The sequence below is a fragment of the Oryzias latipes genome, chromosome 9 (genome assembly GCF_053564925.1).
Source record: "Oryzias latipes strain Hd-rR chromosome 9, Olatipes_Hd-rR_3.1".
Taxonomy (NCBI): domain Eukaryota; kingdom Metazoa; phylum Chordata; class Actinopteri; order Beloniformes; family Adrianichthyidae; genus Oryzias; species Oryzias latipes.
Window position 1 is genome coordinate 306,879 of NC_136245.1, and position 19,169 is coordinate 326,047.

At 42.3% G+C, this 19,169-nt stretch overlaps 1 protein-coding gene and 1 long non-coding RNA gene across 4 annotated transcripts; one reads left to right on the top strand and one right to left on the bottom strand.

The window, feature by feature from the left end:
- Positions 1-3,409: 3,409 nt before the first annotated feature.
- Positions 3,410-11,488, bottom strand: tor2a (torsin family 2, member A). Of its 3 annotated transcripts, none has more exons than XM_020701702.2 (6): positions 11,347-11,488; positions 10,439-10,704; positions 10,139-10,314; positions 9,251-9,378; positions 8,728-8,801; positions 3,410-6,136 (listed from the first exon to the last, which is right to left on the bottom strand). In XM_020701702.2, exons 1-5 carry the CDS (start codon positions 11,465-11,467, stop codon positions 8,731-8,733), a joined length of 762 nt encoding a protein of 253 aa, XP_020557361.1. In that variant the 5' UTR covers positions 11,468-11,488; the 3' UTR covers positions 3,410-6,136; positions 8,728-8,730. The 3 variants fall into 3 exon arrangements, with proteins under 3 accessions (XP_020557361.1, XP_078808502.1, XP_004086508.1); XM_078952376.1 differs by having other exon boundaries at positions 3,410-7,290; XM_004086460.5 differs by lacking the exon at positions 8,728-8,801.
- On the top strand, positions 6,112-12,769 carry LOC110014733 (uncharacterized). Its single transcript, XR_002289735.3, has 5 exons — positions 6,112-6,159; positions 9,454-9,518; positions 9,952-10,528; positions 11,265-11,804; positions 11,904-12,769. It is a non-coding gene; the product is annotated as an uncharacterized LOC110014733 (long non-coding RNA).
- Positions 12,770-19,169: the final 6,400 nt, after the last annotated feature.

Sequence of the window (19,169 nt, forward strand, 5' to 3'; positions counted from 1 at the left end):
TTACACACAACACACTAACTTTACACACAACACACTAACTTTACACACAACACACTAACTTTACACACAACAGATTAACTTTACACACAACACATTAACTTTACACACAGCACATTAACTTAACACACAACAAATTAACTCACAACACAACACAATAACTCACAACACAACACAATAACTCACAACACAACACATTAACTCACAACACAACACAATAACTCACAACACAACACATTAACTCACAACACAACACATTAACTTAAAGTTAGTGTGTTGTGTATAAAGTTAATGTGTTGTGTGTAAAGTTAATGTGTTGTGTGTAAAGTTAGTGTGTTGTGTATAAAGTTAATGTGTTGTGTTGTGACCCTTCTGGGCCACCGTAGAGCCGGGGGCCTTCTTGCTGTGAGGTAAGAGGCTAACCACTGCCCCACCGTGCAGCCTTGTTCTGTGCTGCACTGTTCTAACAACAGTGCTCGAAACTCCCCTGTGGTGCGTTTCTAAGGACTCTTTAGTAGGACCCAAAATGTGAGGTGTTCTGTATGTGCCTGATTAAATTATTTCTACGTTATTTTATTTATATTATATATACGTTTTGATATTTAAATATAAAAGTATAGTGACACAATTTTTCCGTGATATGGATGCCACCATGTTGGACCCAGATAATGTAAGTCAGCAGTGATTGGTCTGATTCAACGTTTTTGAGGCAACCACTGTCATCAAGTTTGACGGTAGTGCAACGTAATATGTAACTTGTAATTTCAAATTACATTGTAACTTGCCATACAACTAAAAAGGGAAAATTGTCTAAAATTAATAAGAAAAAGACAAAAATATAAGGGAGCGGGATCATTTTGAACAGGAGTGGGGATCAGATTATCAGGAGAGGGACGGGACAGGATGGAAAATGTGATTTTAGTCTTTAATTCTTATCAAAACATTGGGATTCTTGACAATGACGTTGTCTAACAGTGGGCCAGTAAGGAAGTTATTTGACATTTTACCCTATTCGTAAGGATTTTCAAAAATAATTAATATACAACCGCTGCTATTGTTCGCCTGGTGCCCCCAAACTGCCAAGTCCGCCATCAAAGACATGCAACAGGATGCAGACAGGCATGGCTTCAGAAAACACAGAACACCTCAGTTTAATCTGAGTGGAGAGAGAACTATGAGAGGCCGCCTGAGAGATAATTCAAACTTCATCCTCACAGATACCATCAGACTCTCACACACATACCACTACAGTCTTACTCACACAACAGTTTACTCTCCTATGCACAATCATACTCTCATACAAACACTACTATACTCTCATACAGAGGGTAGTGTTTGTTGGAAAAGTATAATCTGTCGCTTTGAGATTACTTTCCTTGTTGCATGTTCAATAAAGTCGAGAAGGAGAAACCACGGAACTCGGCCGGATTAAAGATTAACACATTTATTTCCCTAACAATATTTCTAAAAACAGAGTAAAACAAAATATAACAGATATCCGGTTTCCCAAAGTTTCAGAGCTTGCACAGCGCCAAATTACAAACGTCTTAACGTGTCAGCCTGTTGGGAACAAAGGAAAGTTCCTCCGTCCAGCTGTTTTAACATCTCGGTTTCAGCCGCCTCCTTCGTAGCACAGCATGGTGTCCAGACTCCTCCTCTGGACGCTCGGATTGGCTGGCAGGGAGCCTGCCTACCTCCGTCCATCCATATTAGGAGTTACAGCATTTGGTCCTGGCTTCCTGCTTCAAACGTCCAGGGGGGTTATTTCAAAGACGGACCACTGTCCGACCACCAACGGTGTCCCCATGGGGGTCCAGCACAGCCGCCCGGATCCCTCTCCGCAGGCAGTCAGTCTCAACCCTTTGTCCTTCTCATGCGAGTTGACACCTCCAGGGTTTCCCATGATTTAAATTGAATCCTGGAGACAATTTAATTCTGGTACATGTCAGATCTACAGTTAAGGCTTCCAGATGGTCTTAGAAGATCAAAGACTGCTTTCTCCTGGAGGGGGATGACTCTGCAGCTGTAGCATCAAATTTCTTTACATATGCAATTATCAGGAAGTCCCTTTTAATTGAAATGACTGAAACCCACACACAGTAAACCTGAAAGAAAACCTTCAAAGAAATAAAGATAAGATAAAAACCTAGGAGAAATAAGAACCACAAAAAATAAATTCCTTCATGTTAAAGCTGCAAATCAAATTCATGCACACGCACAACTATTCTTTGTTACAAATACAATTATTTTTTACTTACAAATTATATTATACTCTTATGCATATTCCATAGTTTTCTAAATAGTGCTAGGAAGGTGTTTAAAAGACTATAATTGTCTCAATAAAATACAATGATTGTGCATTTACAAATGTTTGATGGTATATATGTGAGGAAATAGTACTATATGTGGGGGAGCATGACTGAAAAGGAAGTTGCTTTGATCAAACAGGAAGGAATCTTAAATTAGCTAACTAGCTAACTTTACAGCTTTATCTGACCAGTGATAAACAACTATGGCATACTTACTTCTTCTTCATGGGCAGGTTTTTTGGGGGCTAGTAAATGGTAATGAAGCTGACATTACTATATTTTTTACTCATGCACTAAGATGTGTTCAAGAAATTATGAGAGAAACTGACAATGTTGGACATAACAGCATGCTAATGAACAGATTATTCTTCGAGCTTACTGGATATGCACGGAAAATTTCTATATTTCTCTCAATTAGTCAGCAACTTGAAGGGGGTAACAATCCAAGTTTAGGTGTTCTGGATGAGCTGCTTGAATGTTTTTCTTCCGTAATAAATTCCTATGAAAGTTTTATTTCATAGTTTTATTTATTTATTTTTTTATTTATTTTGATTTCCAGGTCCATCTCCCGAAATGCTGTTGTTTCTGATACCGTGGTGACGTCACATGGTTGACGCGGAGTCTAGCTTCGGAGGACATGCTGCTGGCGCTCCCTGATGCACCTGCTCTAAAAATCCGCCGCATTTCTTGCTCAACTGGCGTAACCCTTGTGCTATCTTAGATGACCCCCCCCTTCCATTGACGTGTTCTCCCTACCATGACAAAGGTGGATAAAGGTGGAAAGATTTCATGTAATCCATGGACACCAGAGAAGATCACAAATCATTGAAGAAAAAAGGTTCTAGATGACCCAACTCCCAACGTTAAAGTGCCTAGGATAGCACAAGGGTTATTAGGAAAAGCCCCTGTGGATGGCAGCTGCCGACTTTGATCCAACATTTCGGACATTGTAAAGGCAACAGTTTTGGTATTTAGGATGTTATTTAACAATCCTATAGCCTCACTAAGACGTTCCCGATCCGCCATTCTCCAATTTTCAAAGAAGGGCGTGTCACGTCCATCATTTCGCACCGCTTGAAAAATAACCAATAGCAAGCTGAGAATTTAGTTCTATGTCCGCTTTAACCAAAACAACTTCTGTTTCAATCAAACTCTCTTACATGTGCAATTTTTCTTCTCATACCATATCATGTTGTTTTGCATTCACATTTATTTTGTCACTTCCATATAACATAAGTATGTTTGTATGTGCAAGATGATACTGTGGAACGTGTCAAAGTATTGAAGTCTCTGTGAGCATGTATGAATGTAAATACAAGAAGATATGACTGTGCTTATAAGACAGTATATGACTACCTATGAGAGAGTACACCAATATTTATATAAGAGTATGATTAGGCGAGCAAGAGAGTATGGAAGTATATGAGAGAGAGTACACTGTTGTGTGAGTAAGACTGTAGTGGTATGTGTGTGAGAGTATGATGGTATCTGTCAGGATGAAGTTTGAATTATCTCTCAGGCGGCCTCTCAGAGAGAACACCTCCGTGTCATGTACTGAACTCAGGACAGAACATGTTCATAAAAGCTCTTGTCAAACAACAAAGCCAGAGCTTACCGCGCAGTCTAGTGTATGGATCAAGACTCACTGAAACATTATTGAAGTGAAAAAGATCTTTTCATGGGGTTGGCCTGAATTGGGCTGTCTCCATTTGAACCACTCTGGAAAAAGCTAAAGATGATATTCACGTGACACAGAGAGCAGGACAGCCGGATTCAGAGCTATTAGCTCAGCATTCCAGACTAAAACTGAAAGAGCTTCCCTGTTAATTTTCATACTTTGCCAAGAATTTACAGTCTCTGCTAATTCCTCCCTTCAGACGCTTAATCATCCGTTTAGAAAATGATGCTAAACTGCATTAAAGAGCTGGACAGCTGCACTGGACTCCATACCACTAATTCTATTATTCTTGAGCCGCAGTGTCACGTTCTCTGGGATCCTCAGCGCCCTCTACCTTCAGGCAGGTGAACTGCGGGCCTCACTCAGCGTGTTTCTAATGTGCATTTTTAGTAGACAAAAAGATTGAATCGCAAACCGACACCAATGGAATCAGACAGTTAATAAGAAATAAAAAGATGAAGTAATTCATTATGACGATAGAAAGACCAAAACAGTGAAGTGCAGGTGTCTGCTGCAGCTCAGTCAGTGTGTGCACAGGTGAGGCATGGGGGGCCGGAGCCTCACCTGCAGCTGTCTCCTGTATTTGAACAGGAAATGCATAAATATACTTGTTTCCTAATGAAACCCCACAAGGAAAAAGTTATCATAGAATAGACATGTCTGAAAAATAATATTTTACCATTTATTATTTTATTTTTAATGTAAAAAAAAGGATGTTCATGAAATTTATGTATCTTTTAGCCACCTTTTGACTCAAATGACTGCATTTAATTGGTTGTAACAGAGAAACTGCTATGAATAGGCCACCATCTCCTGGCTCCGCCCCTTTCTGATCATCCACTGTCAGACCAATAGATCCATGATCGTCTCTGTTCTCCTGGTCTGAGCTGGAATCTGGATCAGAACTGGACGGATGGACGGATCTGATACTGCTGCTATTTTTGTTGCACCGCTAGTTAGGTTGGGATGTGAGCGGCTGTAAGCTAAGAGTACGTAACCAAAGGGATGATGGGAAGTCACGAATACTTGCTCTGCACCAAATGTCCCTCTAACAACTCAGAGGTGATTTTCTGATGAACTCCTGCTGCTCTGCAGAAACTATGTCCTAGAAAACCACACAGGTTTTGGGATTTGGGCGAAAAAGTCATGATCAGGATTAAAAGAGGCTTTAAAAAGAGATCAGTAGATGTCCGGATGGGGACTTTAAGCCTTTAGGCTATCTACAAGAACAAATGCGTTTCCCAGCATGCTCTGCTGTTTGTCCAAACAAAATCCATGTAAACTGGCGATTTCACTAAAAAAGATGATGACCGTGTTTCTGTGCTCTTCATGTAATGATGCCTCTGAACTTTGTTCAGGGTTCTGTCTTCCAATCAGATAAGAGTTGTAAACAGCATGGGAGCTTCCTAAAGTGCATTTGTGACATCAATACAACAGATCTACAGACTGAAGACTGAGCTGCTCTGGACTTCAGAGCAGCAAATGAAAGGGAGACTGGTTAGAAGGCTTTCCCGTCAAATCATCTTCCAGCTTTCTTCTTCATTGAAGCTTTAAACAACATCAGTCCAGCACATTCACATCCTGAGATGTGCAACAACCATACAAACATTTTGCAGCATTTTCTCTGGAACTGTGGATTTGAACATCCGACCTTTTCTTCTGTTCAGGTCTAGAGCGAAGCCAACTTCTGTCTGTCTGTCAGACTCAAATGCTGCTAAACTGCTCACCAACATCTGTGACTCCACAGAGCCCAGAAATCAGGTTTCGACTCATCTCAGACCCTAGAGTCCAGGAGGAGCAGTTCTCTGACCAGGAGAAGGGTCCCGTCTCTCCAAGCAGCGGATTGCTGTGTGAAGGTTAAGTCAGTCTGAAGTCTCTCCACTCCTGGTTAGACGCCGCTCCTTCCTTCACAGAAACAGGTCTATCTTGGCAGAGACGGCTTTGCAGCCCGTTGTGGAGAAGTACTGCCCCTGAACAGGATGGAAGGCCACGTCCCGCCCCACAGCGTCCACCACGTCGCTCCGCCCACAGTGGCCGCGCTGGCAGAGCTGCGACAGCACGCAGCGCTCCACGTGGCGCCGGCTCAGAGGCAGGAAGGGGACAAAACGAGTGATGAGCTTCTGCTGGATGATGCTGGACTGGAAGAAGCCGCCTGTGGAGACAAACTCCTGTCAGGTATGATGATATTTTATATACGACATGTGATTTCAAGGAAAAATAGGATAAGAGGAAACTTATGACACATCCACCCACCATCTATTACAGATATTTAGATATCACAGTTTACGTATGGATTGAATACACACACGTGTATGATTGCACACATTATTCGTGTTTGGACGAGGTTTTAAGTGTAAACTGGCTCCGTTCCAGTCTCCTCCAGATGAAAACACAAAATCTATTTTGTTTGGCCTAGTGGAAATAAAGTATGACAGTATTAGAGCCACAATAATGATGATGAAAAATAATCTAAATAATGAGAATGAAGTTGTAGAGTTACGAGTAAGAGTCAATGTTTTACGATGGTATAGTCATCATTTTATAAGTTATTAGTTGAGAATTTATGAGTTTCAAGCGTCTATATGATGCTTTTTACCTTTCAGAGTAAACTATATCCATATATATGATCATATATTACCATTGGCACACTAAAGAACCATTTTTTAAGAAATCTGACATTTCCACGGCTCGTTTTCCTACCCAGAAATAAGACGACTCAATCTCTGAGGCTCCGCCTTTCACTCTTTGTGGGTGTCACCCATTTCATGACGTCATCATAGAGTCGGCCTCAGCAGCGTTTCTCCCACAGAAACAAACAACATCTGAGCTTTTCCAAAGATGGATGTTCATATTGTTCATAGAAATTGAAAGCCGATCACCGCTAGCTGCACAGAGAAAGTGGGCGTGTCTGTTAGCCTGGGGGCGGGGCTGGCAGCTCAGAAATGTGTGAATGGATCAAAATCCCACTTTGGGGTTGTTTCTAGTGAGCAATGAACATTTCAAAACACTTCAAAGTTCAGAAAAGTCATTTTCCATGGTATAGGCCCTTTAAAGTCTCCCATTTATGATGCAATAGTCTGTTTACTAAGAACATTTAAACAAGAACCAAAAAAAGAACCAATACAGTGATTCAGTATGACAGACGTAGAGCGTACTGTCCTTCATTCAGCAAGAGTTTAATGAACAGGGAAATAGTCTTTCAGGGAGTCAGCATTGTTTTATTTAAAGTATCAGGACATTGAAAAGAATTGGCAGGACTCTGGATGTAAGTTTGGCTCCGTCTAATTTCTGGAAGGCCCACTTAAGCTGCAGAGTCAGAGCATATAGTTGAAATAAGCTTCCACAGTCCAGTTCTTTGTTTTTCAACATAGGTTATGACAAAAAACCTCAATTATGGTACAAACTATAAGCATGTTATAAGGACATTAAAGTACGGTCATAGACTAGTGCGCTCTATCGGCGCTATAGCTTTAATGAGCTAACTAAACAGCGTGCATCCACTACGTCATGCATCTCAGCCAAAGAACTGCTGGGCTCCTAAATGTACCCATTCTTTGACAAAATCCACAACAGACATCCTAGAATGTTTAAATGGCTCCAACACTGGACCTCTTCAGAAAAAGGTTCTTGACCCACAAGGGGTGAGCAGCAGTCTAGTCGCAGACATCCAAAGGCGTTATGGCGTTTATAAGGATGAAAACCAAACCGTAAATGGCTGCATTGATGGATTTAGTCTGCATTTAATGTGGACGGATGCTTAAACTGGTTCAGAACCAGTTTAGCTTTGTTTCAAACTGAGATGCTCTGTGGAGAAAAATTCTACTGTTTTGGAGCCGTTCCAGATTCTACCACGCCTTCATTGCAAATGGAAAACCTTCTGGTTCATCTGCCGGTTTCACAAACGGACTGTACAGCACAGAAACTGTCTCACACACTGTTAAAGTCTGCTCAAAAGTCATCCAGCAGCCAATCAGACCACAGGATCCTCCAGAACCCCGCCCATGTTCTAGTGGCCCCCTCACATGTCAGACGTCACCTTATTGGATGCAGATCACAGAGGAAGACCACCTTTGCACCCCCAGGGCGGTGACTTACAATCAGTTGAAAATCTACACACTATTGTCACTTTGTGTTATTTTGTTTTTTATTGTGTACTATTGAGGAATTATACTATACCAATACTAAAGTAGTGTATAGTATTGGTTTGAATGTGTCTACGTGATGTCAATTTTCTCACAAGCTACTCTCTGCACCTTGAAAAAAAACTGCTCCTCTGGGGTAAATAAAGTTAGAATAGAATAGAATAGAATAGAATAGAATAGAATGCAAGTACCGTTTGTTCTGGACTATAAGTCGCACCAGAGTGTACAACGCAGGAGGGAAAAAAAGCCCAATGAAGACAGAAACATCCATAAGTCCTTCTGGAGTATGCGTGACGCTTCTGAACACGTCTGCAGAGCAGCAAACACCATTAACACCTTACAATCACGTCTCTTTGATCCGCATCGAATTGGATGCTTAATGCATTTCCTACACACTCCCGTCGCCTGTGGGAGGAGCTACTGTCAAGGTTTTAGCCTCACCGCCACATGGAAGCAGTGACTGTATCTCGTTTAAAATGAACGGAAGACCCTGATTAGAGATCAGGTTGATTTCTTTTGCAGAGCTCTACAACAGCGTCGACAATCAGGTCTCCGTGTCTCGTTTCGTGGGATCATTCAGGTTTTCTAAGGCAATCTTTACCTTCTATTGTGGGAGCTGCGTCTGAATGACGGCGCTTTCAGCGTTACTTCTGTCTCTGTGATCCAGTTTGACGACTTGCTGTCCCGCATTAGGTCGAGGAGGGAAAAATAAAAACAAGAATAATAATGTCTCGATGCAAATAAGAAAAATGTCATGAAGGTCAGGAAGAGAACCATCAGATTCTCCTCTGTCTGTTTTGGGCGGAGCTTCTTCATCTGTTGCTGTCAATATCAACTCCTGATACACAGACCTACAGCGCCCTCTGGCTGTATTTAGTGGGAAACAACCGCTAGAGGACGACCAGTTGTTAGTGAGAGAAAGTCAAATATATGAGCCCATTCATGTTTAAAAGAAAAAACCCACATAAGTACATAAAAGTATACAGTATAGGTCACATCCCTGGCCAAAGGTTAGCAAAAAAAAATGCAAATTATATGACGAAAAACACGGTAATTCCAACAAGTTTGCTTACTTATTCTAGCAACTGTATTTTCCCAAACCCAGCTCCTGAGCAAAGACTCACTAGTGTGGTTGTTGTAAGCAGCCTGAGCGATGGCGTCTTCCAGGTCAGCCAACGCGATGGCTTCCCGCTCCTGCCCGGACTGCCGATTCTCCAGAGCTGCCCTGTTGATCACCTCCTCCCCGGTGGAGCTGCCATATAGCAAAAACAGGGAGCCGTTTGATTTCATTCATTCATTCATTTTCTTAACCGTTTTTCCCTTTCAGGGTCACGGGGCTGCTGGAGCCTATCCCGGCCACTTGTGGGCGAAGGCAGGGAACACCCTGGCCAGGTCTCCAGTCTGTCACAGTACCACTGATCACACCCATCCACTCTCACACTCACACCTAGGGACAATTAAGAGTCACCAATGAACCTATGCAGCATGTTTTTGGACGGTGGGAGGAAGCCGGAGACCCCGTGGAGAACCAACGCCTACACGGGGAGAACATGCAAACTCCACACAGAAAGGCCCCCCATTGAGGTTCTGGCTAACCACTGCACCACCGTGCAGCCGTCGCTGTTTGATTTGTTTTTCAAAATAAACTACATTTAAAGAGAAAAAAACTCTTTCAATGACGGCTTCACAGCAGCACCAGAAACACCAAAAAAGTTACACTTTGTTTGGTTTTCCTCGCTAGCTTTTGTAAACGTCTTCATCTGCATCTAAGGTTTGACCAGTTCTGAACAGAAGGCTACTCATTTTTTATATCTCCTGCCTGCAGTGTTCTGACTGACTCCAGCCTTCCAGCATGGTGACCACTGCACCGACGGAGTGGTTGCAGAGCTTTGGAGGATCTATCTACAGTCTTCGCCTGCTTTCAAACATCCAGACAGAAGAACAACAGAAGACGTATCGTCCAGAGAGGATCTGCAGTGAAGTGCCAGGGCGTCTGAGCAACACTTCTGTACCTGATGAACACATAGACAGCCTTGCGGTAGTTTGTGTAAAACACAACATGGGAAGGACCCAGGAAAGGCTCCAGCACGTCCACCAGGCCAGCCGGCATCCTCTCCATCTCATCAAAAATGAAGATGGAGTGAGCGCATTCTGTCAGGTTCCCCTGCACCCAGCTCTTCAGCTCCCTCTGAAAACAGAAGAAGCATCTTTGGGTCCTTCAGGAGTTTCCTGTGGACACCTTATAAAACAAACACACACAGACGCACACACCAAAAATATTCAGTGTACAAAGAGAGCGCTTCAGACCTCACCCTGTACTGCTGAACCCGATGGGGCACGGGGAAATGGAGCGTAGCCACAAACTGGTGCACGTACGGGCTGCTCATGGCCGAAGCGAACAGGTGAGTTCCCAGCATGCTGCTCACCAACGTCTTCCCTGTCCCAGAGGAGCCATGGAAGGACAGAACCAGGGGCCTATCGGGGTTTTTATTCTGAAGAAACTTTACCACTTCCTCCGACACGATGTCCTGAACCAGGTGCTGCCCAAAGACGTTTTTGTAGATGTCCCATTCCAAGTCTGTTCAGCACCAACAAAGACACAGTTAGCACACATGTACTGAGTACAGTCTGATGTAACCCCGGACGTTAGTTAACAAACTCTATTAAACTGCTCAGAGTGATCTTCACTACATCATTTAGTGCCTGTATTCTGTTAGGGGCAGTTGATGTGCCACGGATAAACGTTTTACCCAGAAATTCTACGATTTTTAGAGCCCAAAGTTCATTATTCTCCCACTAGAAAACTGAAGATGAAATAACATTTTATTAAGACAGCAACAAGAGTAAAGCAGAAGTATGTTACGGCTTTTTTAACAGATTGTCCTCTTTTGTTACCAGGCTAATTATCATTTGCTTACACGCTATAATCACCATGATTGTCTCAGTTCAATCCTTCAGTAAGAAAACAATGACCTGAAACTTAAGTTCTGATGATGTTCCAGACTAAATGACCCACGTTCATGCCTGCAACCTTCAGTTTTCAATCAAAAGCACTAAGAAGGCACAATTGTGACAGACCGATTCTCCTTCTGCAGAAGTCTGGCAAATTTTCTCATCTCCTGTGTGCTTTTTCTCTAGTTTATTCAGGAAAAAGTCAGACCCCGGACAGCTAGCTTCCGGCTAGCTTCCGGCTACGCCAGGAACGGAAGGAGCCGCTCACCTCTGATGTTCGGCCTGAAGTCGCAGTCGCAGCTGTCTGAAAAGCTACAATAAAGCTTCTGAAAAACGCAAAGAGCTGGACAAAAGGACAATAACACAAGAATGCACAGCGCGGCCAGCATTTTGACTGCCTACAGGAAGAAAGGGACTACCGGAAGTTGCACGTTGTTCTTCTGTGGTTGTTTCTCGGTTGGCAAACAGCTTTTTGGCTCATCAGCGCCCCCACTCGGTCTGGAGTGTGGATCAGGATGGGCTCCCAACTCTTTCTGCTACGGTGGGGAAAGGAATCTGTCAAAAAGAAACGCAGGCTGGGCCAATAAATGAATACAACGGAGATTTAGGGCCACCAAAAAACCCCAAAACAAAAACAATTAGGAGATTAAAGTAGAGGTGATCTTACAGAGCGGCAAGTGAACGCAGCGCAGCAGCAGAGCAGACAGACTAAACTTAGTTAAACAGGTGAGCTGGATCTTTATTGATAACGTTTTAAATGTTTGCAAGCTCATTTGTTTGATTTATAATTTATTAATGTTTTATTTATTGATGGGTGGTTTGCAGGATCTCTGCAGCCTGATGATGAATCTGTGTCCCTGCAGATGTCTGCTTCAATCCTTTCTTCCTCCACCAAAGACAAGATCTCTAAGTGTGATGCTTCCGTCTGAGGAGGAGCAGTGTCTGGCATTTTCAACGTTCTAATGCTAATATAACAGACTATTTCCATTCCTCTTCATTGTTGTATGTTGAAACGGGACGTTTCATCTGGAGGAGGGGGGCACAGGTGTCAAACTCAAGGCCCGGGGGCCAAATGTGGCCCGCCATGTTATTTTGTGTGGCCCACAAGAGCATAAAAGTTTTTAATTTCTTAAAGTGAAATTTTTTCAGTTGATTACATATTATGTATGTGTAGCTGTTGTAATTATTCAATGTTTGCAGCTTTTATGTGTGTTTGCAGACAAATTGTTATTAAACCATCAGTTGGATGCAAGGCTGTGTGCAGCCTTTTTTGTAAAATGTCACACATGTAATACATGTTCTTTCCAGCTCCATTTTTAGTTGTTTTTCTCTGTTCACTTGGACAGTTTGGTCCTGCATTAATGGAGTTATGTGGGTTTTAATAAACTGACAAAATCTAAAAGGATTTATGCTAAAGTAACAAGCAAACATATGTTTTCTATGCAACTATAATTGTCACTTTAAAATGTCATAAAAAATAAATAATGAGTTTTTTAACATTAAGGAGTATTTACATTTATTTTTCATTACATTTAGTTACATGTAGAAGTTTTATCTGGACCTTTGTAGACAACCACTATGCTGATGTGACCCTCAGTGAAAATGTCTGACCCCCCTGACTTAAGGTGACAGATGAACTTCAGGTTATGTGAATGAAAAGGAGAATAAAGGATTGGTCCTCTACACCCAAACGTGTCTCTGAGCTCCTTATTTTACAGCTGAAACTCCGCTTTACTGACACCGAACCCCGGAAAGACGGCTCCACTGAAAATAATCTGATTTTGAGCGGCCAAAAGATTCAGAATCTCTTTGTTTTTTAAACCTATCCGGAAATAAAGCTTCACAAAAGGCTCCACATATTTCATCTTCAAGCTAGGCTCAGATAAACGGAAAACGTTGGTGTTTTTTCCTTGTTAATCTGTGACTTTTTTCTCGTAAATTTACGAGAAAAAATCTCGTAAATTTATGAGATTTTACATTGTAAATTTACGAGATAAAAACTCATACATTAAAATCTCATAATTACATTTTTTTTTTAAACTGGCCCTAAAACTCTGTCGTAAATAAGCACAATGTTGTGCTCAAATTAATACTTTCTGCACAGCTTTGCAAAAAAACATGAATCCAGCGTTTAGTTTTACGTTTGACGTGTCTGTTTTCAATACGACTTTTCTTTGTTTGGAATACGAATTTCTCCTGTTCGATTAAATATGTCACAGGCATTAATATTGAGTCACAAAACACGACTCAGTAAATCACTTCCAGGTCTGAAATGATCCACTAGTTTATTGTTTACAGGATCAGCTGTTGTCACCAGGCAACAAACATAGATAGCTGTTATTATTATCAACTGTTTTTTACTCAACAGATCTTTGGTAAAAGGATAACAATTACTAACATTCTAAACAGATGTATTCTGTCTTCATTTCATAAATGAGCCTCAAAAGGATGTGCACGTTGTATCGATGTTTCGGGACTCGATGTATACGACTGTGATCCCATGACTTTTTGTGACAGTGAGTTAACGGGGAACTTCGTATTCAAAACAAAGACAAATCCTATTGAAAACAGACATGTTACGCACAAATGTAAATGTTGTATGCATATTTTATTTTTGCAAAGTTGCTCAAAGCTTTAATATGTTCTCAATTTTGTCTTTATGAATATGGTTCTTATTGACAGTTATCTTACCCCATACTCTCCCCTCCTTGAGTACCACCTAACCTTTCCATAATAACTTCCTTTTCTTGAGAAACAAAATTAAAAATTCAAAAGCACTTCAGTTACTGAGCACATTCCAGCTAATCTTCAGTTGTTGTTTTTTTTAAAGTATTCTCTGTTATCCTGCACACTTGTCACACTTCATTATTACCTGTTCTATTGTCTCAGAGTCACCACAGAATTCACATTTCTCCCTCGCATGTTGTCCTATCATGAAAAGCTGTTGGTTTAGAAAAGTCTGACCTAAGTCTGGATCCTGCAAGTCCCACATGTGCTGGTGTCCATAAAAATGTTACAGCCACTTCTGAACAGTGAAGTCTTTTAACCCTGGTGGTGTACAGTAGTGTGTTACTGATGGTAGCCTATTTTACTTTGGTCCCAGCTCTCTGCAGGTCATTCACTAGGTCCCCCATGGGGTTCTGGAATTTTTGCTCACTGTTCTTGTGATCATTTTGACCCCACTGGGTGAGATTTTGTAGGTCTTCCATTTCCTAAGTAGCTCCCACAGGTGATTTCTTCACACCAAGCTGCTCACCTGTTGCAGATTCAGTCTCCCAGCCTGGTGCAGGTCAATAGTTTGGTTTCTGGTGTCCTTGGACAGCTCTTTGGTCATAGTGGAGTTTGGAGTGTGACTGTTTGAGGTCGTGGACAGGTGTCTGTCCATAGATAACCAGTTCAAAAGGTGACATTAATACAGGTAACCAGTGGAGGACAGAGGATCCTCTACAGAAGAAGTTACAGGTCTGTGAGAGACAGAAATCAGGCTTGTTTGTCTGTGACCAAATACTTATTTTCCACTACAATTTACAAATAAATTCTTTAAAAATCAGACAATTGTCATGGTTCGAGTTTGTTGTGTCTTGTTATTCGTTTTAGTTCTTGTTCTGTCTTGTTTGGTTCCGTTTCCTGTTTTATTTTGAAAGGTTTCCTGTCTTGTCTTGTTTCTTGAGCTTTACTTCCTTTGGTCCCCATCTGCCCTGATCGTGTTCACCTGTGTCTTGTCTGCCCTGTCTGTATTTAAGTCTTGTCTCTGCCTTCCTCCTGTGCTGGTCCATTAGCTTTGTCACGGTGTCTTTGTCATCCTTTCTTCATGCCTTGTTCCATGTTTCAAGCCACGCCAAAGTAAGTTTTGAAGTCAACTTGGACAATTTGTGGATTTTTTTTCGCCCCACTGTATCTTCAATGTAGAGCAATTGCAGTATAGCAGCAGTTTCCACAGTGTGGATGGTTACGTCATTGTTAATTCTCTTTTCTGGTTCAGAAAAAGCAGCTCCTGTTTTTCCCATTAACCCTTTTGATGCATCTGTGGACAATTTCACATAATCATTCAATTCTTATATGTATTCTTGAATCAGATGAGAATTGTGAAGCTTCTCCTTATTAAGAATTAACCAAACTATCTTGACACAACCACGGCCGAGTTACCGTCAATGGAAGAGTACGACTTATCAAAGGACTGTTCCTTTCCTCTTTCTGTTTGTCCCATATGTCATCCAGGACAGTTTTAGCTGGATGAGCAGTCATGATCTTTTAAAGTATCCTGGTAGTTTAGACCAAGTTGACCTTCTCTGGTCCAGGGAAACTTCTTAACGGCCCTGTATAAAGTTTCTGTAATGAAACTATCTGCACCCAAATCCCTTCCTACCAATCACCTCATGTTTCAAATCGTTTTTTACTTGTACCAACTGTTTTGTACATGATTGTTCCAAGTTTATCTATCAACAAAATACGTCAACTGCTCGACTTCTTGTAATACTGTTGTACATTTTCAACTTCAGACTTTTTACTTTCTTCTTTGTAAATGACATTATCTTTGCGTTGTCCACTGGAAACTTGAAACTGCACACATGTGACCATTCTGCTTAAGTTTATGCCCCTTTTCCAAATCGCCCCGTAGCCAGCAAAAACGGATGCCCCATTTCACCCTCTTTATCATCATAAACCATCAATTATAGTTAAAATAACAAACTAATTATGCTTCCTCGTGGGGTTTATTTTACAAAATATTTTGTGCATTGTCTAAATCTACCTGGATAATTTATTTTAGTAAAACATTTTCTATCCACTTCTTTGTTTGCCCTTCAGCCCCTGAAGAGCATTCCCTATAAATATCCAGTCAGGACTGGATATTTATATTTTTTCCAGCAATTACCTTTTCCTTCTTCAGTCCAGCTTCTTTTTACACTTTTCCTCATGTTTGCTAGTAGGCTTTTGTATATATTTGTAAGACAAGGAAACTGTAGTTTTTTCATGTCCAATAACAAGATGTAGATGGGTCACTGACTACATTTCCCACAAAACCTCGGGACTGTTTCGACTTGGCCTTCTTGGAGGAGAAAGAAAAATGATGGATCCATTCATCCATCCATCCATCCATCATTCATCAATCCATCCAAACATCCATCCATCCATCCATCAATGGATCCATCCATGCATCCAACCATCTATCCATCCATCCATCCATGCATCCATCCATTCATCCAAGGATCCATCCATGCATTCAAGCATCCATGCATCCATCCAACCATCCATCCATCCATGCATCCATCAATGGCTGCATCCATCCATCCATCCATGCATCCATGGATCCATCCATGCATCCATCCATCCATCAATCCATGGATCCATCCATGCATCCGAGCATCCATGAATCTATCAATCCATCCATCCATCCATGCATCCATGAATCCATCCATCCATGGATCCATCCATGCATCCAAGCATTCATGTATCCATCCATCCATCAATGGCTGCATCCATCCATGCATCAATGCATCCATCCATCCATGCATCCATCCATGGATCCATCCATGCATCCTAGCATCCATCCATGCATCCATCCATCCATCCATCTATCCATGCATCCATCCATGGATCCATCCATCCAAACATCCATCCATGCATTCATCCATCCATGCATCCATCCATCCATCCATCCAAGCATCTATCCATCTATCCATCCATCCATCCATGGATCCATCCATCCATCCATCCAAGCATCTATCCATGCATCCATCCATCCATGCATCCATGCATTCATCCATGCCTGGATCCATCCATGCATCCATCCAAACATCCATCCATCCATGCATCCATGCATCCCTCCATCCATGGATCCATCCGTGCATACATCCATCCAAACATCCATCCATTCAGGCATCCATCCATCCATGGATCCATCCATGCATCCATCCATCAATCCATCTATGAATCCATCCATCCATCCATGCATCCATCCATCTTTGCATCCAAGCATCCATAGATCCATCCATCCATCTATGAATCCATCCATCCATCCATGCATCCATCCATCTATGCATCCAAGCAACCATAGATCCATCCATCCATCCATGCATCCATTTATCCATCCAAGCATCCATCTATGCATCCATTCATCCATCCAACCATCCATCCATACATGCATTCATGGATCCATCCATGCATCCATCCATCCATCAATCCATGGATCCATCCATCCATCCAAGTATCAATGCATCCATCCATCCATGCATCCATCCATCCGTGGATCCATCCATGCATCCGAGCATCCATGAATCTATCCATCCATCCATCCATCCATCCATGCATCCATCCATCCAAGGATCCATCCATGCATCCAAGCATTCATGCATCCTTCCATCCATCAATGGTTGCATCCATCCACTCAAGCATCTATCCATGGATCCATCCATCCAAGCATCTATCCATGCATCCATCCATACTTCCATCCATCCATGCATCCATCCATCCATGGATCCATCCATCCATCCAAGCATCTATCCATGCATCCATCCATCCATCCATGCATCCATGCATCCATGGATCCATCCATCCAAGCATCTATCCATGCATCCATCCATGCATCCTAGCATCCATGGATCCATCCATCCATCCATCCAAGGATCCATCCATGCATCCAAGCATTCATGCATCCATCCATCCATCAATGGCTGCATCCATCCATCCAAGCATCTATCCATCCATCCATGGATCCATCCATCCATCCAAGCATCTATCCATGCATCCATGGATCCATCCAAGCATCCATCCATCCATCCATGCATCCATGGATCCATCCGTCCATCCAAGCATCTATCCATGCATCCATGGATCCATCCAAGCATCTATCCATGCATCCATGGATCCATCCAAGCATCCATCCATGCATCTATCCATGCATCCAAGCATCTATCCATCCATGCATCCGTGGATCCTTCCATGCATCCGAGCATCCATGAATCTATCCATCCATCCATCCATTCATCCATCCATGCATCCATCCATCCAAGGATCCATCCATGCATCCAAGCATTCATGCATCCATCCATCCATCAATGGCTGCATCCATGCATACATGGATCCATCCATCCATCCAAGCATCTATCCATGCATACATGGATCCATCCATCCATCCAAGCATCTATCCATGCATCCATGGATCCATGCATCCATCCATCCATGGATCCATCCATCCATCCATGCATCCTAGCATCTATCCATCCATGCATCCGTGGATCCTTCCATGCATCCGAGCATCCATGAATCTATCCATGCATCCATCCAACCAAGAATCCATACATCCATGACTCCATCCATCCATCCATGCATCCATACATCCATCTTTGGATCCATCTATGCATCCATCCATCCATGCATCCATGGATCCATCCATCCATCCATCCATCCATGCATGCATTCATCCATGGATCCATCCATCCATCCATCCAAGCAGCTATCCACGCATCCATCCATCCATCCATCAATCCATGGATCCATCCATGCATCCATCCATCCATCCATCCATCCATCCAAACATCCATCCATCCATCCATGGATCCATCCATGCATCCATCCATCCATCCATGCATCTAAGTATCCATCCATCCATGCGTCCATCCATCCAACCATGCATCCATCATCCATCCATGCATGCATTCATCCACGGTTCCATCCATGCATCCATCCATCCATCCATCCAAACATCCATCCATCCATCCATGCATCCATCCATCCATTCATGCATCCATCCATGCATCTAAGCATCCATCCATCCATGCGTCCATCCATCCAACCATGCATCCATCCATGCATCCATCCATCCATGCATCTAAGTATCCATCCATCCATGGATCCATCCAGGCATTCATGCATCCATCCATGCATCCAATCCTCCATCCATCCATGCATCTATGAATCCATCCATCCATTTATCCATCCATGCAACCAAGCATCCAAGCATCTAAGTATCCATCCATCCATGGATCCATCCAGGCATCCAAGCATTCATGCATCCATTCATGCATCCATCCAGGCATCCATCCATCCATCCATTCAAATCCTTTAAGTCTTTGTAAAAAGTGCAAAACAAAA